Genomic DNA, 14,171 nt, shown 5'->3' with positions numbered 1-14,171 from the left:
GTGAACAAATAACTCATCTGTGAAACAGGAATATTTATTTACCTTCCAAATGTCACAGTGATGTCTTCTGGGAACTCCTGTATTTGGGAAAATGCAGAGCTCCGGGGTGGGGTGGGGTGTATTTTAGAAGTGTTATAATCAATTTCAGAAGGGTACAATAAAAAATTAGTCATTGCACCTTCCCTTTTCCTTCCCTATAGTAATAGGAATTCAACACAATAAGGCCTTGTCCAGCACAAGAAAGTTGCGCCAATTTGACCACCAGTTTGTTACACTGGTGCAAAAGTCTGTGTGGGCACGCTTATTTTGGTTGAAACCAGAGGTAATTTCAGTTTAGCTGAAGTCAGTCAGGAATCTATTTAAGCTAAATCTAAGGCTGAACTAGAGAGCTTAATGCAGCACAATTGTACCAATGCAGCTGTGCCACTGCAACCCTAAGCCAAGGGAAGAAATTTTTCCACCAATATAGCTGTCCATACTGGTGCTTAGGTCAGTGTAACTTCTGTTGCAGGGGGGCGTGGCTTTGTCAAATCCCCGAGCAACATAAGTGGTAGTGTAGACATAGTCTAAGCAAGCTAACTCTTAAACCAAAATAAGCATTTAAACAGTGATTTATACTGGTTTAAGTAAACGTGGATAGGCTTAATATCTAATTCAACAAAGCTGCAGACAGCTAGCCTGGAGATGGGAGGGGGTAACTAGCCAACACACCCAGAGGGGCTCACTTCTCTGCAAAGCCCCCATCTTTAGAATCAATTTACCCAAAAGCTTCTGTAGCACTTGCCCATCATAAAGGTCTTCCTCAAGCTGCTTAACGATGATTCTCTCTTCCACCAGGACATCGTTAATCCAGTCAATTAGAACCTGGGAAAGTAGAGATGGGAGGCAAGTGACTAATCACTGAAGCACGTTACTTGTATCACAGGCAGGCTTCAAAGCAAAAACCAGCAACAGGTCCCCCTGCATGAATAATCATCTTCTATATTTACTTCTACACAAGATAGAGATCAGGTGGTGAAAAAAAAACTTCCAACTTTTTTTTTTTTTTGCACCCAGATCACGCAAGGCCCTTCTCCCCCTATAGAGCTGGTCAGTGATGTATGATGGAAACTCACAACTTGCTGCCCATCTACTGCTCCATTCAGAACCTTTTCCTTCCAAAGCAAAGGCTTCCACCACTTGAAAGCAAGCTGTTCCGTGCAAAGTACTGAGCTTTAGAAAGATCTCTAAGCCAGCCACTAGAGGGCAACAGTCACAAAGACCTGAGCACAGCAGAGCAGCAGTATGTACATGCACCAAACAGTATTTTACAGCTGTTGGTCAATGGCCAAAAAGGGATGGGTGTTTCACAGAGACAATATGCTTCTAGCTCAGGGATGGGCAATCTTTCTGGACCAAGGGTCACATCTGGGCAGGGAAATTGTATGGTGGCCCATGAATGTATGGCTGAGGCAAGCAGATGGGGCACGGAAAGGTGTGTGAGGGGGAATGGGGCAGTGTTCACTGTAAGCTATGCACTTGTGTGCCGATCCAGGAGAGATTCAAATGCCACCCAGCTGATTGGCAGAACACTCACAGGTAGTTTTTTTGTTGTTCTACTAGTGGTGCAGTCATGCATGCCTTGGTGCACATGAAATTATTCCACACATAGATGAAAAAATCCTCATTTGGATGGAAAAGATTAGAGGAAATACTGGGGTGGGGTGCAGAAGGGGGCTCGGGGCAAGGAAGTGGGCTGTAGTTTCCTGTCTCTGCTAAAGCTCCTACTGTGGGCCATTAGATCCCCTGAAGAATAATCTAGGTCCTTTATCAATCCAAGCAATGAACAGATGAGAAACTGGGTGGCCACACAACAAGTGTGAAAAATCAGGTTGCTTTTTTAAGGGAAGAGGCATGGGAAGAAGCAGTGGAGCTGCCAGATATCCCACTTTCGACTGGATCGTCAGGTTGAAAAGTAACCCTGGCGGTTTTAGTCAGCACTATTGACCAGGCCACTAAAAGTCTGGGCAGTGGCACACAGGGATTAAAACAGGTTCCCTGCCTGCTGTGGCTCTGCGTGCAGCACATCCCCCTCTGACTCCTAAGTGTAGGGGCAGCCAGGAGGCTCCACATGCTCCTGCACCACCAGCCAGAGCCCACAATCCAACCCTCTGCCTCAGCCCAGAGCCTGTATCCCTCCCATACTCCAGCCCCCATTTCAGCCCAGAGCCCCTCCCCTTGTTCTGAACCCCTCAGCTCCACCCCAGCCCAAAGCACCTTCCTGCACCCCAAATCCTTCATTCCTGGCCCCCCAGAGCCCACATCTTCAGCCAGAGCCCCCTCCTGTATCCTAGCCTCCTGAGCCAGCCAGTGAAAATGAATGAGTGACTGAAGATTGAGAGTGAGCAACAGAGGCAGGGGGGATGGAGTGAGTGGGGGGCGGGTCTTCAGGTTGGGGGGCAGGGCAGGAGGCAGGTAAGGGTGTTCAGTTTTGTGGGAGTAGAAAGCTGGCAATCCTAGGAAACTGTGAGGGGAATAGTTGCATATATAAGACAAAGCCCCCAATACTGGGACATCTGGTGATCCTAGTAGGGGTGGGGAACCTAAGGCCTGGGGGCAAGAGCACACAAGCTCTACTAGCTTGGATCCCCTTAGGCTCTGGGATGCAAGCGGATGTGGACAGTGCCTTTCTGCTTCTCAGTCAAGGGCCACTTCAGTGAGGGTTTTTTGTTTTGTTTTGTTTATTGAGGGAGGGGTGTTTTTGTTTTGTTGGTTTTATTGTTTGATTTTTGGTTTGGGGGGATTTTTTTGCTTCTCACTTGTGTGTGGCCCCAGACTGATTTTTCTGTGGTCAGCGGCCCCCTGACCCAAATAAGTTTCCCCATCCCTGAATGAGACTTTATAGAGTGCACCAGCAGCACAATATAGACAGATGAGTGTGGAACCAAAATTCTAGTCAGCTGAGCCAGTCTGGCAGTCCCCCTGTACTGTGCGTGACAATCACCACATGCTAAACTAGCTTAACTATAAAATCTTGCATGTGCTAACTGAAGCAGAAGGAGCATAAAGAATTTTTTTTAAAAGGAACAATATTAAATTTGTCAGGCTCTTAAAAGAAACAGGCAAAACGGTTTGCCTTTGTTCGGTTGGCACTAGCATGGGAAAATATAGTTAGTTCATCACTTGCTTTGCTCCAGTGTACTATGTTAAGCTCTATATATTAAAGTACATTTTGCTGAAGTAATGTAGTTTTTGTAACAAGAGACCTTATGTTCTGCTATTAAATCTTTGCTTATAAGTGGAGACAGCAATATTGACAATCTCAAGTTTTCAAAAATCATGAGGCAGGACCCCCCAAAAGTCATGAGTGGCTTAAAAAATCATAAAGTTTTAAATTATATATATATGAAATTGTGGAATCTACTCACATGCTCTCTGGCTAGGATCCACATTTCCCCCTTTTGTCTACAATCATGGGCATTTGAAGCTTACTTTGGTAATTTACATAGGCATTTCAATGGGTAGTTGTAGTGTGAATGTGCTATTTCAAAATTAGCTATTTCAAAGTTTCTATTCCAAAATAGCTTATTCAGAAATAAGTGTGCAGTGTAGACATGCCCAGAGAGACACTGGGTAAACTGATATCAAAAGATTCTATGTGAATTAGGAGCCTTAAGCACCATTTTCAAAATCGGAACCTTAATCCCACTGGCTTCCCAAATCGCTGAAGTATTTTAGAGAATGTTATCCTATGTAAGGAGTTAAAGTTACAGCACTCACCATTTAAATTTAAAATAAAAAAGTCCTCTTGGCAAAAACACATAGACAATAGAGAAATAAAACAAGGACTATTTGTCAAGTTTCTAAAAAAATGTCTACAGGGGTTACATTTAAAAAAGGAGACAAAAAAAAGCAAAAAAAGTTAAAATTAATTTAATAGGCAGTCCACAATACCAGCTCTCCCAGAAAAAATGAATTTGTAATTAAAAACCATCCAAACCTTTCTGAAAAAGCCCTTAGAAACTGACAAGAGCTACAGTTTTCAAAAACCAAAGTTAGCCAGACTGCCCCTTGACTTCCTGATTGAAAAAGCTTGTGTCTCACTGAGGAAACCTGGAAAAATGATCTCTGCATTGGACCTTTTTAACTCTTTCAAGGGGAGAAATAGTATAATTTGTTTGCATTTAAAATGAACAAAAGACAGACAGATTTTTTTTTCCTGATTCTTCTTCCTCCGAGGTTTAACTCTTCAAATTTTCCAAATATCCCATTTACTCAAAGCCAGGAACACAACCTTGCCTATTATCACCAACAGCTGACTAAGCAGCTCACTATAGGTTCCCACACAGCAAAGGATTTAAGCATATACTTAACTAAGCATGTGCATAGTCTCACTGAAGTCCCTGGGAGTATTTGTGTGCTCAAAGTTATGCACACTTAAGGGTTAAATGCTGGATCAGGGCCTTAAATGCCAAAAAGTAGAATTGCTCTTAGGTGGTCCATAGTATTTGGCTAGTAGTAGTTTTAAAACTTTAATAAAATCAATTCCTCTCCTCATCAAACCACAACTGTATCAGATCCCCAGGCATATATCTGCATAATAATGCCAGTGATGCATTACATTTTGACACATTTATTAAACCACTTTTAGGGCAAACTCTTACATCTGATTTAATGCGCCATGTTTTATTACCAAGTGTTGGGTTGAAAATTGAAATTGCCACCAGGCAGAACTCAGAAATAAAATGGTGTGAATATTCTATAATAAGGGGAGAAAAAACTGGTCTGTCTGGTTGACTTGTATTATACGCAGGCAAGCTAATTTTTTGCATCAAACTTCACCAGTACTGTAAAGTACTTTATTAGAAAGGCTGCCCTGCCCCTGAACACATTGAAACTTGTTCAGAGCAAATTGGCAGAGATGAAGGACAAAGAGCCCTAGGTCACCACTGCAAATAAAGAACACAGAATAAAAACAATACGAGTACATAAGAGCATCTGGCACAACAGGAAAGCAAGAAGCTCAGCAACCAAACAGAGCAAAGAAAGCCAATCCCAAGCAAAAGGTCATTAAAACAAGAGTTGGAAGAGCCTTCTGCAAGAGAATATGAAAGTATGCAAAAAACAAGATAACTTAGTACACTTTGTGGTTGTGTGTGGAAACTGCTGGTGTAAGTCATTCAGGTCTGCAAGACTTTTGGCTAAACCTTCAGTGCTGGTTGTTTCTGGACAAGCAGATTTTATTTTCCAGACAGAACATCTAGCTTTTTGGAACAAAACTTACATCGGTCAGTCACATGGCAAACCTTTGTGAAACCTCATAAACCCATCTGCAAAGCTCACACCTCAATAGTTTCATTTTAAGTTTTGTCTTCACTACATCTGACTGACACTAAGTCCTGATGGGGTGAAATCAAATGGAAAAGTTTGTTGAAACCAGTGATTGACCAAGTAGCACTGTTTGGAGCAGGATTCGTTTTAGGACAGCATTCAAGGGCCAAAACACCTTGCAACTTCAGTTGATTTTACAAGAATTCTGTCAAAAACAGCTTGCAAGAGTTGAATGTGAATGGGATAGGTTTCAGTTTCAAATTTTACAACAAAATATTGTAAGCTATCTTTGCAAGATTTTCACCCCAAACCTTGTAAGAGCAGATGATTGTAGCTAGGGTGACCAAATGTCCCAATTTTATAGGAAGAGTCCCAACACTCAGGGCTATATAGATGCCTATCACCCCCACTAGTGTTCCCTGGAAATTGTGTGCTGGTATATTCAAATGCCGATTCAAATGTCGCCCAGCCACAGCACTCACAGCTTGGTTTCTTGTTTTTATTGGAAGGCCACATTCACACATACCTTGGCACACTCAACAATGTAATCTGCACAAGGATGGCAAAAATTAGATGGAACATTGCCTCCATCCCTTGCCCTGATTTTTCACACTTGCTATCTAATCACTGTGGAGGCAGGAAAAGGGAATAAGGGAATTTGTGTGCAGCCATCTTGGTCTTGTTAACAAGAGAGCAAGAGTCAAGCTAAGTCCGTGGCCTGACAACGAGAGATCTGTAATTAGACGCTGCCTTCACTTCTCGCCTCCATACGGAGATAAGGATAGAATGCTGACTCTGGCAGGGACCTTGAGATAAGGAGCATCTGGGTGGAACTAAATAACTGTTAGCCATTGGTGTTTGTAATGGGAAGGAGATTAGTTATTGTTATTATATCTAATGGACAGTATATAAACTGGTTCATAATTGCTTGTATTCGAAGAGCTGCCTCGGGCGGGGGAGGAGGGGGGCTTCCCCCCGTCCGAACCAGTTTTTCCCTTGCTGCAGCTCATAATAAAACTGCCTCTGGCTACTTGTTGCTTACAAACTCAGAGCGAGGACAATGTTTTCTTCCACATCACCTTAATTGTCCCAGATGTGAAACTTGGGAAATGTAAGGCATTCAAAGTCCTTGAAATACACCAGACAGACACAGAGTTTTGAGACAATGAGTGGGAATCTCCGGAGTGTGATTAATCCAAAGTACACAATTCCAGCTGTGCTACATCGGGAGGAGGAACCCACTGACTGATTATTCACCTCTTCCTGGAGACTGGAAATGAAAGGCACAAGGACTGTATAAAGAAACAGCTGAACTGACCCTTGCTATCAAGCGGTGTCTGGTTACCAATTTAAAAACTGGCATGAACCTGTAACCAAAGGGGCAAAGCCAGTTGTGGGGTCTGAAAGACTGATGCCTGCCCGATCCTTGTGCTGGGGTTGTGGGTAGCCTCTAGTAAAGAATTCAGCATTTATGTAGATTCTTTTATTGTTTTTATACGTTTTCTTTGCAATGTTTTTGCCCTAAGAATAAATGCAGTTTGCTTGGTGAAGGCTGGTTGGTAACTGATGTGCATTGTTATAGCTCCCGGGGAGAAAGTTAATAGCAGGTTCTGTACCCTGCTCAGATTGGTTAGAAAAACCACAGAGAATTAGAGAGGCACTTCAAGCCTAAACCCTCATGTTTGAAGGGAGAGAAAGGCTGGTCCTCCATCCCAAAAGAGGTGACTTCTGGGGAATCTAAACCTTCAGTGGGTGCCATCTAGGACAGCGTTTCTTAAACTTTTTAAGACCGTGGAACACCAAACAATTTTTTTTATGTGGAACACCAAGAGTTTTTTTGTTGAGAAAAAAAAAAGCCGAGGGAAATGCGGTTGCGGCCCCTTTAATTGCCGAGTATCCCAACTGAGCTTCCGTCAGCCGCTGGGAAAAGAAAAAAGAGGAGGAAGAGGTCGCGGTACACCTTGGACTGGCTCGCAGAACACTGGTGTGCCGTGGAACACAGTTTAAGAAACACTGATATAGGAGGTAGCTCAAAGGTGCAGTTAACCCTGACACTGTGACACAGACTTTGCAATATTCCCCTCAGCCTGAATGATGGAAATCCTAGGAGCATCAGTGTTTAGATGAGATTCTGGGTAAAGTTTTCAAAAGTACTAATTGATTTAGGAGCCTAAGTCTCATTGACTTTCAGTGAGAAGTGGGCTCCTAAGTCAGTTAAGCAATGATATACTAAGTAGAGAAATGCTTGAATCCTTCACAAATCTGGGTCTTAAACACTTTTGGCAATTACACTTGTCATGCTGACAACTAAAATCGCCCTTTTAATGAATTATATCTACCAATGTGACATTATGTAATCATAATTCACGTAATTCATTAATTGTGAACCAATTTTTATTAATCAGATTTTATAAATAAAACATTGTTACCCATTTTTGGATTAATTTGTTAGTAGTCTGTTAAAAATTGCCTTTGAAGAATCTGTTATTCTAACACCTTTTTAATACGTTGTAACTAAAGTGACTCCATATTGAACCTGAAAGCCCGTTTTAAACTTTGTACTGCCTGTACACATATGTAATCTCATTTAAAAGTGTGAACATGGGAGAGTTTGTAATGGGATCAGTCCCCAGAGACAGCTCGTCTGGGTGACCAGCTACCAGCACCATCTTGATGGCCAAAGAACAATGAGCCCTGCAAAAGAACCCACCCAAGAAAGGGAGACAAAAGTCCCATCAAGAAAAAGATCAAAGTCGCATCTGCCATTAAGTGATGACTCATAGTCATATAGTGCCCTGAGGCTGTGGGACAGGACAGGATCCATGGACTAAAACAAATAAAAAGATGGGTACAAAACTATAGGATTGGGTCTTTCGATTCTATGATCATCCCCCAGGAGCATTGGTGTGCACTGACATGACCCGGCTTCCCTCCGTGTGTCTAGACCACCTGGCCAGTGGACTAGCATCATGACTTGAGGCTGGTAATTATATCCCATCCTTGGAACTGTGTGTATGAGTGTGTGTATGTGTGGTGGAGAATTCTAGTAGCTAGGGACAGTACATTTATTCTGCATTCACAATAAACGTGCATATTGCCTTATCATCCGAACAACATTCTGCTAGTTCTATTTCTCTAAGTGCAACACACTCTGACTATACCTGAACCAGAACCAAAAATGAGGACCCTTCCAGTTTTGGATCCAACCAACAACAGAACACATAGATGTGAAGTTCAAGGGGACTCAAATCTGCATTACTCTCAAGAGCACAATATTTGAAGTTGTTCAACAAAACTGGAATACCTTCCAAATATCCCTAAGTACGCATTAGAATTATTTAAATGGATTGGTATCAGCTATGTTCACATCGCTTCCGTGTTTACTCGAGCAAACAAATTTAAGGGCAGGGATGTTCACAAAAGAATATCTTAACAGGATATTAATGGAAAATTAATTTTAAATATATAAATAAGAACATGCATATTGGAAACCTGATAAAAGGCTTGGCTACATGGCCCCCAGAATTCAATTTACAGGGGCATAAATTGAAGCGCACACCAAAGTGACAGGCTGTTACTGCCTCATGTGAACACGGCTGGCACAAGTTAAAAAGTACCTCCTTTGCATTAACTTACGTACACATGAGGCATTTACAACGGAGCACATTGGTATGTACTACAGGTCACACTAACAGTCCAAACTGCAAGACCATGTAGACAAGCCATAAGAATTACAACATACTTATGTAATCAGAGAAGCACCACATATCATGCAACCTAAATGACCAATGAAAAGTAACCATCTAAGTTGATTTCCAAATACATACTCACATTATCCTCAAATAGGCCACAGACCATGAACAAATGAGTTTGAGAAAAGTTTAAGCAGGTCATTCACAGCAAAAAAAAAAAAAAAAAGTATCCAATTGCTGGATAGACTATATACTGTAAATTGTCATCTAGGTTCTTGTGTTTTGATCTGAGCTTACAGTTACAATTGGCCATCGAGTCAATTCCATACAATTCTAATCAGAACCTACTGTGCTAGGAAGATTAGCACTGTAATTCACTATGGGCAGCTGCAAATGAAGTGGAAAATAGGGATTGATGGCCACTGATGGGATTTATTAGCTCATCTAGTTCTTTGCCTCTGGATTTCCTACTGACCCATTGTGCCAGCCTATTTTTAAAATTATACTAAACATCACTTTTAAGTCCACCTCTATCTTTGTGATCATTTTCAATTCTGTAAGAGTATTCAAAGCATTTATAAAAATGTCCTCCACACAGAAGCCATTCAGTGTAAGAGATTTACTACACTTGCTTTAGCGGGGATGAAAAGTTATTTTGCCTTTTGTTCTCTCTGCATTATGGTGGAATTCTACAGTCTCTCTCCCCCAAAGCTATGACAGCTATATTTTAATCACGTCCAAATGCACACAAAAGCCTGCGGTGCTTAATCCACTATGGATACAATTCTTATTGCAGCAGGGAAGAAGAGATTAAGCAACCTTTTCTGTGGAGCCAAAAGGTATTAAACAATATGTCACCGTTAAAATTCCCTGGTTCATTTTCCCAGGGGCTTCTCTGCCGACTGATTTTCACAGCACTGATTTGTGAGAGTGCATGTGAGTGGAGTGGGAACAATTAAGAAGGGGGATTAAAAATACTGTAGATGTATCTACTTTTTAGAGAGGGAAAAGAAAGCATGAAAACATTTAGGATCAAAACAACCACTATAAAAATAACTATTCAGATTTACCCTCTCTATTTAATGCTGATCTTAGATTGTAAACTGTGGAGCACAGACTGTCTTGGTCTGGGTTGTAACACAATGGGGTCCTGGTCCACAATTAAGGTTCCTAGTTGCTACCATAACTCAAATAATAAGCACTAATAATAATTTAATGACCCACTCAGAGAAAACATAGCAAAGAGAAGGTGAACACGTCACACTTTCATTAGGTCTGTCAGGTACAATCACAGTATAATTCAATCTCCTCTGTGCTTCCTAGTGGGGTCATAAATAATATCTGTGAAGACAAAACTGCGGATCTTCAACACAAATGTGAAGAATGTGCTCTTGTATGGATGTGAGACTTGGTGTACTAAAAAGTCTTTAAAATCACAAGCTGCAGACATTCATAAACAGATGCCTGAGGTACATTTTTCGCATCAAATGGCGAGACTTTGTCACAAATGAGTGGCATTGGAACAGAGCAGGACAAGAATCACTTGACGTTCAAATCAAGAGAAGAAAGTGGGGATGGCTTCGCCACACTCTCAGAAAATCATCCTCCAGTATAGTCTGTCAAACTCTCACATGAAACCCGCAAGGAAAACACAAAAGAGGAAGATCTTAGACATTGTGGAGAAGATCTACTGAGATTGAAGGACGACAACTGAGGAACTCCTGGAGTCAGCTAGAAGTTTTGTCTCAAGACAGAAGTGAAGTAGAGGAGACTTGTAGATGACCTATGCTCCACCTGGAGTACAAAGGTTTAGTACCAGTAGTAGCAGTAGTAGTATGCCTCCTAATCTCAAATGAAAGTAGTCCTCAAATTATTTTCCAATTTATGCCACTGTAAAAACTCCTGCTTTAAATAATGCTTGTGAATGGTTAATGAATACAGGCAGTCCCCGGGTTACGTACAAGATAGGGACTGTAGGTTTGTTCTTAAGTTGAATCTGTATGTAAGTCGGAACTGGCGTCCAGATTCAGCCGCTGCTGAAACTGATCAGTTTCAACAGCGGCTGAATCTGGACGCCAGTTCTGACTTACATACAGATTCAACTTAAGAACCCCAGGCATCCCCAAGTCAGCTGCTGCTGAAACTGATCAGCGGCTGATCCCAGGAAGCCCGGGGCAGGGGCTTCCTGTAGTCAGCCACTGGTCAGTTTCAGCAGCAGCTGACTTGGGGACGCCTGGGGCAGAGCAGCTGGGGTGCTGCTGGGTTGGTCCAGTAGCGCCGCCGCTCCTCGGCGCTACTGGACCAACCCAGCAGCACCCAAGCTGCTCTGCCCCAGGTGTCCTGATTCAGCCGCTGCTGAATCTGACCAGCAGTGGCTGAATCAGGATGCCTGGGGCAGAACAGCTGGGGTGCTGCCTGGTTGGTCCAGTAGCGCCCAGAGCGGCGCTACGGGACCAACAGGCAGCGCCCCAGCTGCTGTACCACAGGTGTCTGGAGCAAAGCCACGGAGCACGGGGGCAGCGGGACAGCCCAGACGCACCGTGGCTGTCCGCTGCCCGCGTGCTCCGCGGCTTTGCTCTGCTTTGCCCCCCCCCCCCTCCGTCCTCCTGGTCTGCAGACCAGGGGGATGGGGGGGGGGGGGACAAAGCAGAGCCAAGCCGCGGAGCGCGCTGCCAGCTGACAGCCCAGACGCGTCTGGGCTGTCAGCTGACCGCGCGCTCCGCGACTTGGCTCTGCTTTGCCCCCCCCCCGTCCCCCTGGTCTGCAGACTGGGGGGGGGCGGGGGGGCAAAGCAGAGCCAAGCCTCAGAGCGCGTGGGCAGCGGACAACCCTGTCCGCTGCCCAAGTGTTCCGCTGCTTTGCTTCCTGTCCTTGGTCTGCTGGAGACCAGGGAGAGGAACCCCGTTCGTAACTGCGGATCCAACATAATTCGGATCCGCGTAACTCGGGGACTGCCTGTATTTACATTAATATATGGCTCTCCTACCTGCAGTAGCCTCACAAGAAGAAACACAACGCTCTCCTCTGGACCCTACCAAGAGACAACCCCTAGTGACTTTCAGGACATAGGGCTCAGTTTTCCATTGCACTGAATATTGTACAGTCATGTGCAACTGGGTATAGCGGGAGTAAAATGTTACCAGTCCAGTTTGTAAGCGACAGTGCTGAGACACGAGCCCTGATCCTGCAATGAAACACTGTAGACCATACATACAGAGATCCCTGTGCCCATGAGGAGCTCATTACAGTATTAGGGCTCAGGTCTTCATGCTCACTCTAGGCAGATTTTGAGGTGAGAAGTAGAGGTGTTAAAATGTTAACACTTTTAAAAATGTATAAGCCAGCTCCCCCCAGCGTTGATTCCAACTCCTGCATGCCTCCTCCCCTCTGCTACCTCTGCAGGAAGCAGCAAGGGGGGGACAGGAGGGTCTGTGGAGTTGATATGCCTGGAGAGCCAGCTTAAAAGACAGTTCCCCATGTGTGTCAGCTCCCACCTGCCCCCTCACCGTTCCCACTGTTGCCTCTCTATAAGAGGCAGCATCACGGAGGTGGGAGGGGCAGATGGATCCAGTGCTGGTGGAGAGCCATCTTAAAGCTGACTCCCGCCTCCCCCACTTGCTGCCTCTGAAACAGAGGCAGCAAGCGGGTGGGGGAGTGGTGGAAATGCATGTTGTCGACAGGATTAACCAAAAAGCCTATGTTTATTGGTGAATCATGTAGTTATCTACACGTTGACATCCCTAACCTCAGATGGATAGGAAGCTGGTTTTATGTTCCTCTAGTGATGCCCTGCCATTGCAGTGCTAAGAATACTATGATGGGTGTGTTATAAGTCCATAACAAAGGCTGCTGGGGTTATTCTTTGAGGCATGCATTCACTCCAGTGATGTACCAAGTAAAAATACCGTGACAAGAGTGCATCAAAGTACACGTCCTTTCCTCTTCCGTCAGATTACATCATCAAGTTTTTTTCTGACACTGCTAACCATTATTGCACTGTGGTTTAAGCAATATAAATCAAAAGCCTCACACACAGAGAGGCCAGTACAGGAAATGTAGTAAGAAAGTAATATAAGGATGAAAGCTTCTGGAAAGAAAGGATGCATTAGGGTACAAACCTGCCAACGCTTCTCTCTCTGCTCCAACCTTCTCTCTGTTATATTCTAACCCTTAAACAAACCTTCCTAAATACTATACACGCTGGGTTAGATTCCTCCATCTGACATGGAGCATGAGCAAATGAGAATTATGTAGGGGATTTTGTTGGGGCTGGAGTGGAACAGAGTCTACAACCCTACAGGACAGGCAGTGGGGCAGCATTTAATATCCTGAGTTGAAATAAAAGCTGTTGCTCCTCCACACCATTAGTGTGGAGGTTCCCAGAAAATGGATACATGATAATCACAGATCTAGTCCATCCTCTATCACACAGGAAGATCAGAAGCTTCTGTTCTCCCTATCTCATAATACAAAAGCAAAAGGACATTCAATGAAACTGAAAGAAGGAAAATTCAAGACCAGCAAAAGAAAGTAATTTTCACACAATTATACTGTGGAACACACTGCCACAGGAGGTCACTGAGGCCAAGAACATAGCAAGTTTCAAAAGGGATTGGATATTTATATGGATACCAAGAATATCCAGAGTTATTATAATAAATAACAAAAATATATTGGAAGGGATGTTGAACCTCAAGCTTTAGGTCTTACACTACTCTCTAGAAAATATAGGAAGTATGGGGAGAGACCACCCTGGCTTAACCAGGAGATCTTGAATGATCTATAAAAATCAAAAAGGAGTCTCATAAAAAGTGGAAACTAGGTCAAAGTACAAAGCATGAATATAAAACAAATAAGACAAATATACAAGGGGAAGATTAGAAAGACGAAGGCACAAAACAAGCTCAATGTAGCTAGAGACATAAAGAGTAACGAGAAAACATTCTACAAATCCACTGTTCAATGAAACAATAACAGAAAATGTGAAATGACAGAGGTTCTTACTGACTTCTTTGTTTCAGTTTTCACCAACAAGGTTAGTGGTGATTGCCCACAGTAGTGAGTGCTAGTGGAAATGGGGTAGGTTCAGAAGTTAAAATAGATAAAAATTATTTTGAAAAGTTAGATGTCTTCAAGTCACCAGGGCCCGATGAAATGCATCCTAGAATA

The 14,171-nt window shown here is 43.3% G+C and overlaps 1 protein-coding gene across 4 annotated transcripts in view; it reads right to left on the bottom strand.

Moving 5' to 3' along the window:
- Positions 1 to 14,171, bottom strand: part of PARVB (parvin beta) — a 90,291-nt gene that overhangs the window by 32,973 nt on the left and 43,147 nt on the right. For all 4 annotated transcript variants that reach the window (XM_006127729.4, XM_075899641.1, XM_006127730.3 and 1 more), the window contains exon 4: positions 762 to 864. In XM_006127729.4, coding sequence (XP_006127791.1) covers positions 762 to 864 — 103 coding nt within the window. The remainder of the gene's footprint in view (positions 1 to 761; positions 865 to 14,171) is intronic.

This window comes from Pelodiscus sinensis, chromosome 1 (assembly GCF_049634645.1).
Source record: "Pelodiscus sinensis isolate JC-2024 chromosome 1, ASM4963464v1, whole genome shotgun sequence".
Lineage (NCBI taxonomy): Eukaryota > Metazoa > Chordata > Testudines > Trionychidae > Pelodiscus > Pelodiscus sinensis.
This window is presented reverse-complemented; position numbering and strand designations above follow the sequence as displayed.